Source organism: Lissotriton vulgaris, chromosome 3_1 (assembly GCF_964263255.1).
Source record: "Lissotriton vulgaris chromosome 3_1, aLisVul1.2, whole genome shotgun sequence".
NCBI classification, from domain to species: domain Eukaryota; kingdom Metazoa; phylum Chordata; class Amphibia; order Caudata; family Salamandridae; genus Lissotriton; species Lissotriton vulgaris.
This window is the reverse complement of record NC_141689.1, coordinates 36,600,448-36,617,620: the sequence shown is the minus strand read 5'-3', so window position 1 is coordinate 36,617,620 and position 17,173 is coordinate 36,600,448. Positions and strand designations below refer to the sequence as shown.

General features: G+C 42.7%; 1 protein-coding gene across 1 annotated transcript in view; it reads right to left on the bottom strand.

Annotated features, from left to right (window-relative positions):
* Positions 1–17,173, bottom strand: part of LOC147725878 (putative E3 ubiquitin-protein ligase HERC1) — a 1,064,842-nt gene that overhangs the window by 335,822 nt on the left and 711,847 nt on the right. Inside the window, exons 45-46 of the mRNA XM_086963380.1 lie at positions 15,893–16,137; positions 2,371–2,498 (exon numbers count right to left, since the gene is read on the bottom strand). Coding sequence (XP_086819506.1) covers positions 2,371–2,498; positions 15,893–16,137 — 373 coding nt within the window. The remainder of the gene's footprint in view (positions 1–2,370; positions 2,499–15,892; positions 16,138–17,173) is intronic.

Here is a 17,173-nt window from a genome sequence, read left to right as displayed (position 1 = left end):
TGACTTGTGGAGAAATAGGGAAGTATGAAAAACGAATACGAAATGGCACCCACAGGTATCTGCAAATCTTTCATGTCTTGCATAAGGTGCTTCCAAGGGGAAGGCGAATAGGCTGCTAGATGCCTAACTAGCCAAAAAGACGATTTTGCGTACCCACCGGAAGCTGTTACACAATTCCCCTGACACCAGGACCCGAATGCGAGAGGCCTGGGAGTGGGACCTGGGTGGTTTAGAGGGTGATGAATGGCCCAAGGCCTTGGTGTATCCTCGAGCGGTGGCTGTATTCTCACAATTTCATTTTATACAGCTTAAGATCCTCCATAGATGTTATTATGCAGCTACAACATTGGTGAAAATGGGTATTACTGCCATGGCACTATGCCCCAAGAAATGTGGACAAGAGGATACGTTTTATCATATGGTATGGAGTTGCCCAGTGCTCCAGAGGTTTTGAATTGCAGAAGTTGACTACCTTAATAGTGTCTGTGCAAGTGAAATGTAGCCGTCAGCAAAGTGATGCCTCCTAAACATTTGCGGTGAAATTGATCTTACCCGCATGAACTGCCTTTGGTTTACACTGGGGCTAATGGTGATTCAATTCAACATAGATTTTGGGGAGCTGATGCAACACTGCAATTGAGAGACTGGGGGAGGGACATGGACTGGTGTAGGCAGGTGGAGAAGGCCGTCTATGAACGCAGGGGTTGTCTGAACAAATGGACCAAGGTATGGGGGAAATAGAATGCCTATCACGGGCAACTGTGTATTCCTGTTGTGAATGTCCCTTGAAATGCTTGGGATCAGGAATGGATGGACATCTTTGCTGGGGAGGTATGGAGGATATGGATGCTTGAGAGATAGATTGAGACTCTACCACTGTGTGCCTCTAGTTTTACCACCACGCTTGTTCCAAAATGTTACCATGATTCTTTTTGGTTTGTATGCAAATAAAAAGATTTTTTTTAAATAAGACTTATTTGCTTATGGCTTGGTCCAAACTGGAATGTCTGGCCAGCAAAAGACACGGGATTTAACCCAGATCTGTGACTGAGGGTGAATGATTGATTTGTTTAGCATTTCGTCCATCATCTGTTCGTTTTGCATTTGTCGCCCTAAGTGGGACGGGTATGCCCAGACGTGAGTCCCTTGCTCACTTTACCACTTGGTTTAAGCTAGCCTGGCTGATGAGTAGTGATACCCCCAAACCGGTCCCAGGATGCTTATTTCTGGTCCAGGTGGGCCCTGGCCTGTCAGTATAGGCTGGACTGTTCCTATGTGGAGCAGGGTCAAGACTGATTTGTATATGTCTGGGTCCAAACTGAAATGATGTGGCGAACAAAAAACTATCAATTTAACCTAGATCTGTTACTGGGGGTGAATATTTGATTTTTTCAACATTCCGTCCATCATCTGTTATTTTTGCAAGTATTTCAGCGTAGCCCGCTCCCAATCAGTAGTACCAAGCTCTTCGGAGTATCTCACCCCCGGGCACGATCTGCTTTACTTTCAGGAGGAGATGGCGTTGTAGACTCTTAGGATAATGCAGGATTCCGGATGAGAGCCCAGAGTCCAGGACTAACTCGTCGCTTTGGCCATCTTGCCAGGCCAGCGGCTGTAGGGGCCACATCCTAAACCTACACTAATATCAACATTTGTGCTCCTGTGTACAAGGATCTTTAAAAACTAAAGACTGGGACAACTGCTTTGAATTTAAGGCTTTAAAAAAAAAGAGGCAGTTGAGGCATCAAATTACAGAGAGAACATTGATCAGATAATAAGGTTGAAAAAGGGAGAAAAAACAGCCTTTCCACTTTTTTCATATTAACACCTCTTTCTTGCCTAGTGAAATGCTTAGAATCATCAATCAGAGGAATATTCCTAAAATTTGGTTTCTAACTCCTTTCAATAGCAGAGTTTGAGGCTAGATGAAAACCTCTGAATGCCTTTAAATGGCGATACTGTCGAATCTGCGGCTGCAGCTCTGAATCACTATCACACGTGATCCGCCCTTGTCCAAGCCTCCTATCTCCCAAAAAAATGTCATCGCAAACAGTCTTCAATCATATAGGAATTTGCAACATCAAATGCATATCAGGTGAGAGCATTCAATTGGGTTCCCTGTTAGTCAAACTTTTAGACCTTGCCATGCCTGAATGACAGCAGAACCAAGCCGAGCACTGTGAGTGTGACCAAACATGATGTGAAAGCCTGCAAAAAGAAGCTTCAGATTCAAAGCAAACATATGTTAATACATTCTCTTAGAAAGGATTTATAGTTTTGTAACAAGGAATGCACATATGACAGCACAGGAAAGAGTAAAGCAACTGATGTCTGTGACGTGGTGTTTGCGACAGACGGCGTGTACTGTACCTGCTGGGGAAGGTGAGGGTAGAAATGAGCTCTGCACTGCTGCTGGTCACGCGCCACACGTTGATCGTGCCATCCTGTGAGCCGGTGGCCAACAGCTCCCTGGTACAGCTCCAGCTGCAGCTAGTAGCCTACAGGATGATAGTGCAAGGTCATTAATGCAGGTTGTCACCAATCCCTTGGACATCTGCTGTCCCTTCCTAGTCTGTGCCACCCATACACCACCCTCTCATTGAAAAAGTGTATGTCATTTGTGACACCCACCACCCAGCATCCTCTAACCTTATGTTGTGTCTTCTAGCTTAAGGAGTTGAGGTTTGTTTAGGGAATTAAAAGTCTGCATCATCGCCCACATTGGTCCCTTTCATCAGAAAATACATACTATAAACTCTTTTCACAGGCCTTGCAGTTCAAATAATTGCTGATTTGGTCACCCGTGTCTGAGTAGCCTCCAATCTGGTTTCATAACCCAAAACTCAATTCAAACTCAAAAGTGGCATCTAGAACCAGACAATAAACCTGGACATTATTCCCCCAGATTTGGACACCAAACACCACCTGACTTGTTAGTTCTTCACGTATGACCTTATGGGCTGTGGGGAGGTGGGGGTTGATTGAGCTTTAAACTACCACTTGGAGAAAAGTTGGTGCCCAAACCCACTCCATCTGCATTGGCAGCCTTGTTATCTCTGAGGAGGGAACACGAGGGGCAGGGAGTGTACCTCTTAGTGACTGTGCTCACTATCGCCCCAGAGGGCATTTTTCATGTTTGATTCAGGGACTGGGTGGAAATTCAACTCTCAAACAGCCATAGGATCAGAGAGTGCGTTTTAAAAAAAATATCTTTATTGCTTTTAATTATTTCTGATGCAACAATTCACAAACATCAATGCAGTACACCCTGGCGATAACATCACTTTTTCTATAACACAGTGTACATAGATCGGGGCATTTCCTGCTCACAAATGCAGTGTCCATTTGTGATCATAATGTAAGGTTACTCATGCATTTGTAAGTTGCACAGTCTGCCATCTCCAAGCGGGAGTCAGAGTCAAGGTGTGTAGTATGCCTCCTCATAGTTGCGAACGACAGTGCGTGAAAACATCAATGTTGATAGGCCAAGGGCACTCATATTTGAACTCAGCTCCTGAATTGCATCTAAGCCTTTTTCATAATCAAATGGAGCAACATACATGCAAGCGTCGAATCCAGCCATTAGATATCATCTGTCTACAACAAGTCAACTGCATTGAACAACAACAAATAATAAACCAAAACAAGAGAGACATCAAATGATCGAGTGTGTATTTATCTGGTGTGTAGTGTGCTTTCCGGGTGCAAAGAGCTTACTCCTGAGATTGCCACTAATCTACTTATCCAATGCAAATCAGGATCGCCGCTTGATCCAGCTCCTGCTAAGATGATGGGCAATCTTGCCCCTGTATTGATAAGCCCTCTCCTTTCCATTTGGAATTCCTCGTTACGTTCGGGTAAATTCCCCACGGCATGGAAACAGGCAATGCTAGTCCCGATCTTGAAAAAAACTGATGCGGATCCCTCACAATTCTGTAACTACCGTCTGATTACTCTTCTCCCGAACCCAACAAAAATCCTGTTAAAGGCAGCCCAGAAACAATTGGCAGACTATCTAGAATCCAACCAATTGCTACATGACTCACAGTCTGGATTTCGAACCGGCTATAGTACCGAAACTGCTCTTTTAGAGGTATCGGAGACTATTCGGGACTGTGTGGATAGGGGCGAGGAGGCCATGTTGGTTCTCCTCGACCTATCCGCCGCTTTCGATACTGTATCTCATGAAATATTACTGGACCGTCTAGGGCAGTCGGGAACGGAGGTACTGTGCTGACTTGGATTAGATCTTTCCTCACAGGTCGGTCTCAGAAGGTCTTTCTCCGACCTTTTGAATCAGAGGGTAAACCTCTTCTTTGCGGAGTGCCTCATGGCTCGGCTCTGAGCCCTCTACTTTTCAATGTCTATCTGGGCCCGTTGGCTACAGTGGTGGAATCTTGGGGGGTCAGAGTGATCTCCTATGCTGATGATACTCAGCTTGTGTTTTCATTTAGAGATCACTCTGACACCAGTTTTACCAACTTTCGCCACTGCCTCAGTAATATCTGCTCCTGGATGGCCACGAACCACCTTGTATTGAACACCGACAAAACTGAGGTATTATTTTTTAATCAGAAAACCGCGCTGCCTGCTATTCAGTGGTGGCCAACTGTACTGAATCCCCCTCCAGTTCCAGTCCAGACAGCTCGAAATTTGGGCTTCCAATTTGATAACGCACTGTCCTGCAAATCTCAAATCAATAAGGTCACATCAGCCTGCTTTGGCAAACTACGCAAGATCAGGAAGATTTTCCCTTACCTCCCTCTGGATTCCCGTAAGACCATTGTTCATGCCCTGATCACTTCGCATTTAGATTATGCCAACAGTCTCTATGCGGGCGCTCCCCTCTACCAAATTGAGCGCCTACAAATAGTACAAAATGCGCTGCGAGACTGATTGGCAATATTCCTTTCCGCCACTCGGTTGCTCTATACCGGAAAAAACTGCACTGGCTTCCCATTGCCCGCCGCATCCAGTTTAAAGCTTTGATTCTGGCCTTCCGTGCCCTTAACGGGTTAGGCCCTGGATATTTGAGAAAGAGACTTAAACTTTCCCAATCTGTCAGATCTCTGAGATCGAACAGCCTACGCCTCCTGGTGGTACCCAGATTTCGTCATGCCAGGAGTGGGGGCAGAGCGTTCGGTGTAGTCACAGCAAAACTTTGGAACAGCCTCCCACTGGACCTGAGGTTCATTCAGTCGGAGTCTCTGTTCCGAAGCAAATTGAAAACTTGGCTGTTCACCATCTCTTAAGCAGCTTCTTTCTCTCTAGCCTGTAATCTGTAGCGCCGGGACACCCCCGAAGGGAGTAGCTGTGCGCTTTATAAGCTTCATAAAATAAATAAATAAATAAATTATGACTAGATTAGCATGCTGGTATAGTGTGTGGGCCGCCACTTCTTCACCCACCCTGACATCCGCAGTGAGAGTGCCACTCAGGGCCAGTGTGGCACCTACATCCGGGCACTTCGTTAAGCGATAGATCCCGCCCTTTGCGCAGGGGTATTCGATGCGTGACGTCAGAATGTGTGAGAGTTTTAAGCATGTCGTCCCAGGCCTGTGCGATGAGATACTTGTGCAGTCCCACCGTCTCTTCCCTGCGCAGGGTGGTGCCCTCCGCCCGTGGCCAGACGTCAAGAGACTTCACAAATGCAATATCTCTGGTGGGTCCTTGTGTTTCCACCTTTTAGTTATAAGTCGTTTCGCAGTTATGAAGCCCAGATCCCAAAACCTGGAGCGTGCCTTGTTAGCCTTAGTTCTCTTATATATCCCCAGGATGCAGACCTCCCACGTGATGGGTACCTCAGTGTTAGTGCAGCTGGCCAGCGTTTCCGATATTGCTCACCAATAGTGTAAGAGCATTGGACAAGACCACAGCATGTGTAATAGATCAGCGCCTAGGAGGCGACATCTCGGGAGGATCAGAGAGTGTGTTGTTCCATTCCCCACACTTAGAAACAGCCTCAACCAATATGCCACAAAGGGACCTTGGCCAGCTAATTATAAAATATTCAGTGGTTCTATCGGGCTTACATGAAAACATTTACACAGATATTTTTCAGCTAGTAACCACATTCTTAATTCATCAGCTAGCAGTCTGCTTCTTAATTCATCAGCTAATAGTTTGCCTCTTAATCCATCAGCTAGTAGCCAGCTTCTTAACTCATCAGCTAGTCTGCTTCCTAACTCATCAGCTAGTAGTCTGCTTCTTGAACTCATCAGCCGGTAGCCTGCTTCTAAATTCATCAGCTAGCAGTTGGCTTCTGAACTCATCAGCTAGTAGTCTGCTTCCTAAATCATCAGCTAGCAGTCTTCTTTTGAATGCATCAGCTAGCAGCCTGCTTCTTAATTCATCAGCTAGCAGTTGGCTTCTTAACCCATCAGCTGGTAGTCTGGTTCCTAAATCATCAGCTAGAAGTCTGCTTCTGAATGCATCAGCTAGCAGTCTGCTTCTTAATTCATCGGCTAGCAGTTTGCTTCTTAACTCATCAGCTAGCAGTCTGCTTCTTAATTCATTAGCTAGTAATCTGCTTCTCAACTCACCAGCAAGTAGTCTGCTTCTTAATTTGTCAGCTGGTAGTCTGCTTCATAACTCATCAGCTAGAATCTGCTTTGTAACTCATCAGCTAGTAGTCTGCTTCTTAATTCATCAACTAGTAGTCTGCTTTATAACTCATCCGCTAGTAGTCTGCTTCTTAACTCATCAGCTAGTAGTCTGCTTCTTAGTTCACTGTTATATGGCCCTTAGGGACATTTTCGACATTGCTAATTTAGCATGTGCTTTGCTGCCAGGATGCTGCTTTTGCGCATGTTACTACATGGTTTCGTTTTGCAAGACTCTGTTTGTGCTTTTCACATGAGAACAGGCTGCTTTTCTCGTTCTCTGCCCTTTTCTGGAGTTTAGTCTGAACATGATGTTTAAGGTCGATAAAGAATGCCACTTGTTATTCTGTTCTGGTCAGACCCTAGTACCTAGACATAACATGCTAAACACAGCTGCAATACTGAAGACTCGTGCTTTGATATTACAGGGTTGCATGTTGTTTTAAGACACAGCTCCAGTGTTCCTATGATGTAAACCTTACATCCAGGCTTTAAGGTATGGGGTCCGCTGTCAAAGCCCAGAGATCTTCGTTTATATAAAATAAACTTCTTCTAGTCAAGTGGAGGGTGGTTAGGCCTCATTGTCCTTTATCCACTGTCTTTATTTAATGACTTCTCCCTCTGTACTCTATGGTATTGTAACAATGCTAACTGTAATGAGTGTATGCATTTTGCTGCTGCTAGTGGCTCGTATACTTTATTGTAGAGCAAAATAGTTAAAATAAACAATTTGAACTATTTCAATGACTCTGTACATTCTTTTTGTGGACAAGTACGAGTGAGTGCGCGAAAGAGTACGTCTTGCTCCCACGATTCCTGAGAGAGTCGGGAGTGCTGTGTTATGGGTTGTCTAATCATTTGCAGCTTCGTGATATTTGGAGGAGAACGAATAAGACACTATAACTAGTCGATTTTGGGTACTAATGTGGTAGGCTGGTACACCCCTATACACTGAGGTCCTGTTTTCCTGCGCATAGTTCTGTGTATCTGCAGAATCCCTGCAACATCATCAGCTAGTAGTCTGCTTCTTAACTCATCAGTTAGTAGTCTGCTTCTTAACTCATCAGCTAGTAGTCTGCTTCTTAATTCATCTGCTAGTAGTCTGCTTTTTAACTCAGCTGCTAGAAGTCTGCTTCTTAATTCATTAGCTAGTAGTCTGCTTCTTAACTCATCTGCTAGTAGTCTGCTTCTTAACTCAGCTGCTAGAAGTCTGCTTCTTAATTCATTAGCTAGTAGTCTGCTTCTTAACTCATCTGCTAGTAGTCTGCTTCTTAACTCAGCTGCTAGAAGTCTGCTTCTTAATTCATTAGCTAGTAGTCTGCTTCTTAATTCATCAGCTAGTAGTCTGCTTCTTAACTCATCAGCTAGTAGTCTGCTTCTTAACTCATCAGCTAGTAGTCTGCTTCTTAATTCATTAGCTAGTAGTCTGCTTCTTAACTCATCAGCTAGTAGTCTGCTTCTTAATTCATCTGCTAGTAGTCTGCTTTTTAACTCAGCTGCTAGAAGTCTACTTCTTAATTCATTAGCTAGTAGTCTGCTTCTTAACTCATCTGCTAGTAGTCTGCTTCTTAACTCAGCTGCTAGAAGTCTGTTTCTTAATTCATTAGCTAGTAATCTACTTCTTAAATCATCCGTTAGTAGTCTGCTTCATAACTCACCAGCTATTAGTCTGCTTCTTAACTCATCAGTTAGTAGTTTGCTTCGTAATTCATTAACTAGTAATCTGTTGCTTCTTAATTCATCAGCTAGTAGTCTGCTTCTTAACTCATCTGCTAGTAGTCTGCTTCTTAACTCCGCTGCTATAAGACTGCTTCTTAATTCATCTGCTAGGAGTCTGCTTCTTAACTCATCTGCTAGTAGTCTGCTTCTTAACTCAGCTGCTAGAAGTCTGCTTCTTAATTCATTAGCTAGTAATCTGTTGCTTCTTAATTCATCAGCTAGTAGTCTGCTTCTTAACTCATCTGCTAGTAGTCTGCTTCTTAACTCATTAGCTAGAGTCTGCTTCTTAACTCATCAGCTAGTAGTCTGCTTCTTAACTCATCAGCTAGTAGTCTGCTTCTTAATTCATCTGCTAGTAGTCTGCTTTTTAACTCAGCTGCTAGAAGTCTGCTTCTTAATTCATTAGCTAGTAATCTGCTTCTTAACTCATCCGTTAGTAGTCTGCTTCATAACTCATCAGCTATTAGTCTGCTTCTTAACTCATCAGTTAGTAGTTTGCTTCGTAATTCATTAACTAGTAATCTGTTCCTTCTTAATTCATCAGCTAGTAGTCTGCTTCTTAACTCATCTGCTAGTAGTCTGCTTCTTAACTCAGCTGCTATAAGACTGCTTCTTATTTCATCTGCTAGGAGTCTGCTTCTTAACTCATCTGCTAGTAGTCTGCTTCTTAACTCAGCTGCTAGAAGTCTGCTTCTTAATTCATTAGCTAGTAATCTGTTGCTTCTTAATTCATCAGCTAGTAGTCTGCTTTTTAACTCAGCTGCTAGAAGTCTGCTTCTTAATTCATTAGCTAGTAGTCTGCTTCTTAACTCATCAGCTAGTAGTCTGCTTCTTAACTCATCAGCTAGTAGTCTGCTTCTTAATTTATCTGCTAGTAGTCTGCTTTTTAACTCAGCTGCTAGAAGTCTGCTTCTTAATTCATTAGCTAGTAGTCTGCTTCTTAACTCATCTGCTAGTAGTCTGCTTCTTAACTCAGCTGCTAGAAGTCTGCTTCTTAATTCATTAGCTAGTAATCTGCTTCTTAACTCAACCGTTAGTAGTCTGCTTCATAACTCATCAGCTATTAGTCTGCTTCTTAACTCATCAGTTAGTAGTTTGCTTCGTAATTCGTTAACTAGTAATCTGTTGCTTCTTAATTCATCAGCTAGTAGTCTGCTTCTTAACTCATCTGCTAGTAGTCTGCTTCTTAACTCAGCTGCTATAAGACTGCTTCTTAATTCATCTGCTAGGAGTCTGCTTCTTAACTCATCTGCTAGTAGTCTGCTTCTTAACTCAGCTGCTAGAAGTCTGCTTCGTAATTCATTAACTAGTAATCTGTTGCTTCTTAATTCATCAGCTAGTAGTCTGCTTCTTAATTCATCTGCTAGTAGTCTGCTTTTTAACTCAGCTGCTAGAAGTCTGCTTCTTAATTCATTAGCTAGTAATCTGCTTCTTAACTCATCCATTAGTAGTCTGCTTCATAACTCATCAGCTATTAGTCTGCTTCTTAACTCATCAGTTAGTAGTTTGCTTCGTAATTCATTAACTAGCAATCTGTTGCTTCTTAATTCATCAGCTAGTAGTCTGCTTCTTAACTCATCTGCTAGTAGTCTGCTTCTTAACTCAGCTGCTATAAGACTGCTTCTTAATTCATCTGCTAGGAGTCTGCTTCTTAACTCATCTGCTATTAGTCTGCTTCTTAACTCTGCTGCTAGAAGTCTGCTTCTTAATTCATTAGCTAGTAATCTGTTGCTTCTTAATTCATCAGCTAGTAGTCTGCTTTTTAACTCAGCTGCTAGAAGTCTGCTTCTCAATTCATTAGCTAGTAGTCTGCTTCTTAACTCATCAGCTAGTAGTCTGCTTCTTAACTCATCAGCTAGTAGTCTGCTTCTTAATTTATCTGCTAGTAGTCTGCTTTTTAACTCAGCTGCTAGAAGTCTGCTTCTTAATTCATTAGCTAGTAGTCTGCTTCTTAACTCATCTGCTAGTAGTCTGCTTCTTAACTCAGCTGCTAGAAGTCTGCTTCTTAATTCATTAGCTAGTAATCTGCTTCTTAACTCATCCGTTAGTAGTCTGCTTCATAACTCATCAGCTATTAGTCTGCTTCTTAACTCATCAGTTAGTAGTTTGCTTCGTAATTCATTAACTAGTAATCTGTTGCTTCTTAATTCATCAGCTAGTAGTCTGCTTCTTAACTCATCTGCTAGTAGTCTGCTTCTTAACTCAGCTGCTATAAGACTGCTTCTTAATTCATCTGCTAGGAGTCTGCTTCTTAACTCATCTGCTAGTAGTCTGCTTCTTAACTCAGCTGCTAGAAGTCTGCTTCGTAATTCATTAACTAGTAATCTGTTGCTTCTTAATTCATCAGCTAGTAGTCTGCTTCTTAACTCATCTGCTAGTAGGCTGCTTCTTAACTCAGCTGCTATAAGACTGCTTCTTAATTCATCTGCTAGGAGTCGGCTTCTTAACTCATCTGCTAGTAGTCTGCTTCTTAACTCAGCTGCTATAAGACTGCTTCTTAATTAATCTGCTAGTAGTCTGCTTCTTAACTCATCTGCTAGTAGTCTGCTTCTTAACTCAGCTGCTATAAGACTGCTTCTTAATTCATCTGCTAGGAGTCTGCTTCTTAACTCATCTGCTAGTAGTCTGCTTCTCAACTCAGCTGCTAAAAGTCTGCTTCATAATTCATTAACTAGTAATCTGTTGCTTCTTAATTCATCAGCTAGTAGTCTGCTTCTTAATTCATCTGCTAGTAGTCTGCTTTTTAACTCAGCTGCTAGAAGTCTGCTTCTTAATTCATTAGCTAGTAATCTGCTTCTTGACTCATCCGTTAGTAGTCTGCTTCATAACTCATCAGCTATTAGTCTGCTTCTTAACTCATCAGTTAGTAGTTTGCTTCGTAATTCATTAACTAGTAATCTGTTGCTTCTTAATTCATCAGCTAGTAGTCTGCTTCTTAACTCATCTGCTAGTAGTCTGCTTCTTAACTCAGCTGCTATAAGACTGCTTCTTAATTCATCTGCTAGGAGTCTGCTTCTTAACTCATCTGCTATTAGTCTGCTTCTTAACTCAGCTGCTAGAAGTCTGCTTCTTAATTCATTAGCTAGTAATCTGTTGCTTCTTAATTCATCAGCTAGTAGTCTGCTTTTTAACTCAGCTGCTAGAAGTCTGCTTCTCAATTCATTAGCTAGTAGTCTGCTTCTTAACTCATCAGCTAGTAGTCTGCTTCTTAACTCATCAGCTAGTAGTCTGCTTCTTAATTTATCTGCTAGTAGTCTGCTTCTTAACTCATCAGTTAGTAGTTTGCTTCGTAATTCATTAACTAGTAATCTGTTGCTTCTTAATTCATCAGCTAGTAGTCTGCTTCTTAACTCATCTGCTAGTAGTCTGCTTCTTAACTCAGCTGCTATAAGACTGCTTCTTAATTCATCTGCTAGGAGTCTGCTTCTTAACTCATCAGCTAGTAGTCTGCTTCTTAACTCATCTGCTAGTAGTCTGCTTCTTAACTCAGCTGCTATAAGACTGCTTCTTAATTCATCTGCTAGGAGTCGGCTTCTTAACTCATCTGCTAGTAGTCTGCTTCCTAACTCAGCTGCTACAAGACTGCTTCTTAATTAATCTGCTAGTAGTCTGCTTCTTAACTCATCTGCTAGTAGTCTGCTTCTTAACTCAGCTGCTATAAGACTGCTTCTTAATTCATCTGCTAGTAGTCTGCTTCTTAACTCAGCTGCTATAAGACTGCTTCTTAATTCATCTGCTAGGAGTCTGCTTCCTAACTCATCTGCTAGTAGCCTGCTTCTCAACTCAGCTGCTAAAAGTCTGCTTCATAATTCATTAACTAGTAATCTGTTGCTTCTTAATTCATCAGCTAGTAGTCTGCTTCTTAATTCATCTGCTAGTAGTCTGCTTTTTAACTCAGCTGCTAGAAGTCTGCTTCTTAATTCATTAGCTAGTAATCTGCTTCTTGACTCATCCGTTAGTAGTCTGCTTCATAACTCATCAGCTATTAGTCTGCTTCTTAACTCATCAGTTAGTAGTTTGCTTCGTAATTCATTAACTAGTAATCTGTTGCTTCTTAATTCATCAGCTAGTAGTCTGCTTCTTAACTCATCTGCTAGTAGTCTGCTTCTTAACTCAGCTGCTATAAGACTGCTTCTTAATTCATCTGCTAGGAGTCTGCTTCTTAACTCATCTGATATTAGTCTGCTTCTTAACTCAGCTGCTAGAAGTCTGCTTCTTAATTCATTAGCTAGTAATCTGTTGCTTCTTAATTAATCAGCTAGTAGTCTGCTTTTTAACTCAGCTGCTAGTAGTCTGCTTCTTAACTCATCAGCTAGTAGTATGCTTCTTAATTTATCTGCTAGTAGTCTGCTTTTTAACTCAGCTGCTAGAAGTCTGCTTCTTAATTCATTAGCTAGTAGTCTGCTTCTTAACTCATCTGCTAGTAGTCTGCTTCTTAACTCAGCTGCTAGAAGTCTGCTTCTTAATTCATTAGCTAGTAATCTGCTTCTTAACTCATCCGTTAGTAGTCTGCTTCATTACTCATCAGCTATTAGTCTGCTTCTTAACTCATCAGTTAGTAGTTTGCTTCGTAATTCATTAACTAGTAATCTGTTGCTTCTTAATTCATCAGCTAGTAGTCTGCTTCTTAACTCATCTGCTAGTAGTCTGCTTCTTAACTCAGCTGCTATAAGACTGCTTCTTAATTCATCTGCTAGGAGTCTGCTTCTTAACTCATCTGCTATTAGTCTGCTTCTTAACTCAGCTGCTAGAAGTCTGCTTCTCAATTCATTAGCTAGTAGTCTGCTTCTTAACTCATCAGCTAGTAGTCTGCTTCTTAACTCATCAGCTAGTAGTCTGCATCTTAATTTATCTGCTAGTAGTCTGCTTTTTAACTCAGCTGCTAGAAGTCTGCTTCTTAATTCATTAGCTAGTAGTCTGCTTCTTAACTCATCTGCTAGTAGTCTGCTTCTTAACTCAGCTGCTAGAAGTCTGCTTCTTAATTCATTAGCTAGTAATCTGCTTCTTAACTCATCCGTTAGTAGTCTGCTTCATAACTCATCAGCTATTAGTCTGCTTCCTAACTCATCAGTTAGTAGTTTGCTTCGTAATTCATTAACTAGTAATCTGTTGCTTCTTAATTCATCAGCTAGTAGTCTGCTTCTTAACTCATCTGCTAGTAGTCTGCTTCTTAACTCAGCTGCTATAAGACTGCTTCTTAATTCCTCTGCTAGGAGTCTGCTTCTTAACTCATCTGCTAGTAGTCTGCTTCTTAACTCAGCTGCTAGAAGTCTGCTTCGTAATTCATTAACTAGTAATCTGTTGCTTCTTAATTCATCAGCTAGTAGTCTGCTTCTTAACTCATCTGCTAGTAGTCTGCCTCTTAACTCAGCTGCTATAAGACTGCTTCTTAATTCATCTGCTAGGAGTCGGCTTCTTAACTCATCTGCTAGTAGTCTGCTTCTTAACTCAGCTGCTATAAGACTGCTTCTTAATTAATCTGCTAGGAGTCTGCTTCTTAACTCATCTGCTAGTAGTCTGCTTCTTAATTCAGCTGCTATAAGACTGCTTCTTAATTCATCTGCTAGGTGTCTGCTTCTTAACTCATCAGTTAGTAGTCTGCTTTTCGGTGTGCTGTGAGCCCCAGAGGTGCAGTGACAACCCATCATGTGAGTCACCTTTGAAGGCTGTGTGCTCTGAGTTTCTCTAATCATGTGAGATCATCCCAGCACCTGCATGTTGCAGAATAGACAGAATGGCCCAGATTTTCTAGTTTATCAAGCACAGAGTATCACTTTTTTTAATGCTCCGTTGGATCAGGCCTCTCAATCATGTCTATGAAGCAATACAAAGCCACCCTGCGTTGCTTTGAATGGTCTTATAGATATGGAGTAAGGCATGACAGCTCAAAGCGCTGCTCTGCCCTAAAATGTGTCAAGGAGGCTTTTCATGGGCGTTGCGGTGGGAGTTCCCTCTCAAAACCTATGGATTTTGACGCTTCCTCAGATTTACAATATCACATAAACCTGGGGAGCACCAAAAATGGACGCCTCCCCAGAGCAGGTGTAACAAGGAGAAATGTTTATATTTCTCATTATTTTCTCCTCTTTCCTGTGTGCTTTATTCACATTTGAACAAAGAAAACGCCTCTCGTTAATGTTTTTGTGCAGGAAGGTCCCCCTTCCTGCGCAATACAGTCCTGCCAGCAGCTAAGACTCCCTTGCATCATGATGCAAGGGTGCCTGCGTTGCCTGCAAATTGTGCACCGGCTAAATGGACATGAATGCACCATAGCTTGTAAATTCGGTGCATTCCTGCCCTACAGATTGGCATAGGGTAGTGCATAGGGTAGCGCGGCAAAATGACTTGCAACACTGCCCTATGCAAATTCTTTGTGAACGAGGCCCTTAGTATTTGTGACCTATGCAAGAAAGTTTTTCAGACATGTTTAATTGTTTGGGTTGTCTGAAGATTTCTTCGACACTGGTGAGTGGAGAAGAGCTACCTACTGGGAGGCATAAGCTCAAAGCTAGCTGGCGCAGGCACGGGTCTGTGGAAAGCATGACCCCAAGGCTCTAAACTTGGTGAGCATGTACAGAGCTTTGAAACCTCAAAGACACACTCGAGAAGGAGTGTTAAAAGGAAGGAACAGGATAACTGCCCCAGACCTGGAGATGAGAAAGACAGGGAGATCATGTGCGTGCTTTGTGATGGAAAACTGGACTAGACAGCATGTGCCTGTCAAAACAGACATTTGGGGCCCGATGTAGGTAATTCCGATTTACCTACTCTTAAATACCGAATCATACCGATTCGGTATTTAAGAGTAGGCAAATTGGAAGTAGGCAGATGTAGGTAATTTTTATTTTACAATTACCGATTCTGTAAGATTCGGTATTTACCGATTCGGTAAATACCGAATCGGTATTTCCCATTGATTCCCATGGGCCTTGAAGCCCATAGGAATCAATGGGAAATACCGATTCGGTATTTACCGAACCGGTAAATACCGAATCCTGGCAGGGGGAACGGGGTGTCACTATGACACCCTGTAGCACCCCAATTGCAGGCTTGTGTGCCATGTGGCACACATACATGCCCTAAGGGCATGTCTGTGTGTCACATGGCATAGGTGTACATGCACAGATGTGCATGTACACTGGAATTCAGTATTTTACCACCCAATAGGGTTGGATGGTAAATTAAGAATTCCCAAGGGCCTGTGGCACTGCAAACTGTGCCACCTACATATGGATTTACAGAATCGGTATATTTACCGATTCGGAAAACTACCAAAGCGGCAAATTTACCGAATCAGTGAATATACCGATTCTGTAAATTCCGAGCCACCTACATGTCAAAATCCAAATACCGGTCGGTAACGGCCGAAATCGGCCGTTACCCACCGGTATTGGGCGACCTACATCGGGCCCATAGTGTGGCCTCTACCTGGAAGTCAATCAATATCCCACTTGGCTGCAAAGAATCATTAACCCTCCTAGAGATGTGCCCTCGCCCCCTACATCTCTTGAATGGCGCCAGTTCCACTGTGACCCACCATGGTGGAATATTTCTGGCAGGCGGTATGTTACCTGATGGTGAGGGCTCACCCGGTTCTGGTGGGCTTCTAGAGTAAGAGTGGGACACTTGCGCAGCTCAGAGTTCAAGTCGGCATAAGTGCGGGGTCGAGCACCGCTGTTTCTCTCCCACATCGAGAGGATGCATAGAAGCTGTTGTGAGGCCCACTGACGATGTGTGGGGGACACAGTGACCGAGAGGCAGCAGGCAGCCAGGGCATTGAGGAGCTCCAAGGGTCCAGAATATTCAACAGCGACATCTGCAGAGAAACAAAGCATACCTGTGAGTCTTGTACCACTCAGGATGGATGTCGACATCTGACTAGCAGCAGTGTCGCAACTGGAAAAATGTTAGGGCTCAATTCACAAAGGTAAACTTACACGTTTGTGCAATGTTACTACTTTTAGGTATTCACAAAAGTAAACTTAGACCAAAAGTCTAACTTTACTAGTTGTTGGTATTGAGAAAGGTAAGTTACTACTAGTAAAGTTAGACTTTTGGTCTAAATTTACTTTTGTGAATACCGAACAATAGTAAAATTAGACTTTTGATCTAAGTTTACCTTTGTGAATACTGAAAAGTAGTAAACTCACACAAAAGTGGACCTTTACCTTTGTGTATCCAGCCCAGAGTGTCCACGTCAGAGACAAGTAGGATGAGCTTCACTAGAGGTCCCAGGCTTGACCTCTCAGGACACAACAACATGCTACTCATCTCACTGCCAGAACAACAATACCAGGACATACATGTCAATCTGGATACAAAGGCAGAGTGGCTTCCATCATCGTAAGCATTGCAATACCAGGGAGGCAGTGACCGACTTTCTCCTCACTCCGGCCCCAGTAGGCATACAGAGCTGAGCTCTGGAACAAGCAAGACTGTCATTATCACAGCATTCCCCTGCAAGTTGATGCCAGGAGATCATGCAATGCCAACCCTAAGAAGAGGCAGGGTGGCTGAGGTCAACGTATTGACGATATTCTAACACCAGGAGAAAATAGAGTGCCACCCTCATGCAAAGGAAGGAAGCACCACCACTGCTCCCTCAGACACAAGTTTGTACCCATTGGCTAGGCATTGCACCCTCACTCACTATCATTGATGTAAACACCCCTGATCTGTCTTTTTATCTGTGGAGGCAAGAATAACTATGATGCTGTTTCGTTCATGCTGCCATCTTTAAGTATTTAATTGATAAAGCCCTCTAGTGGAGCTTGAAACTACAACATCCATCTTTCATTCCCTAACTTTACACCTTATCTTTGACAAACATATTAAAGTTTAAATGTTCACAT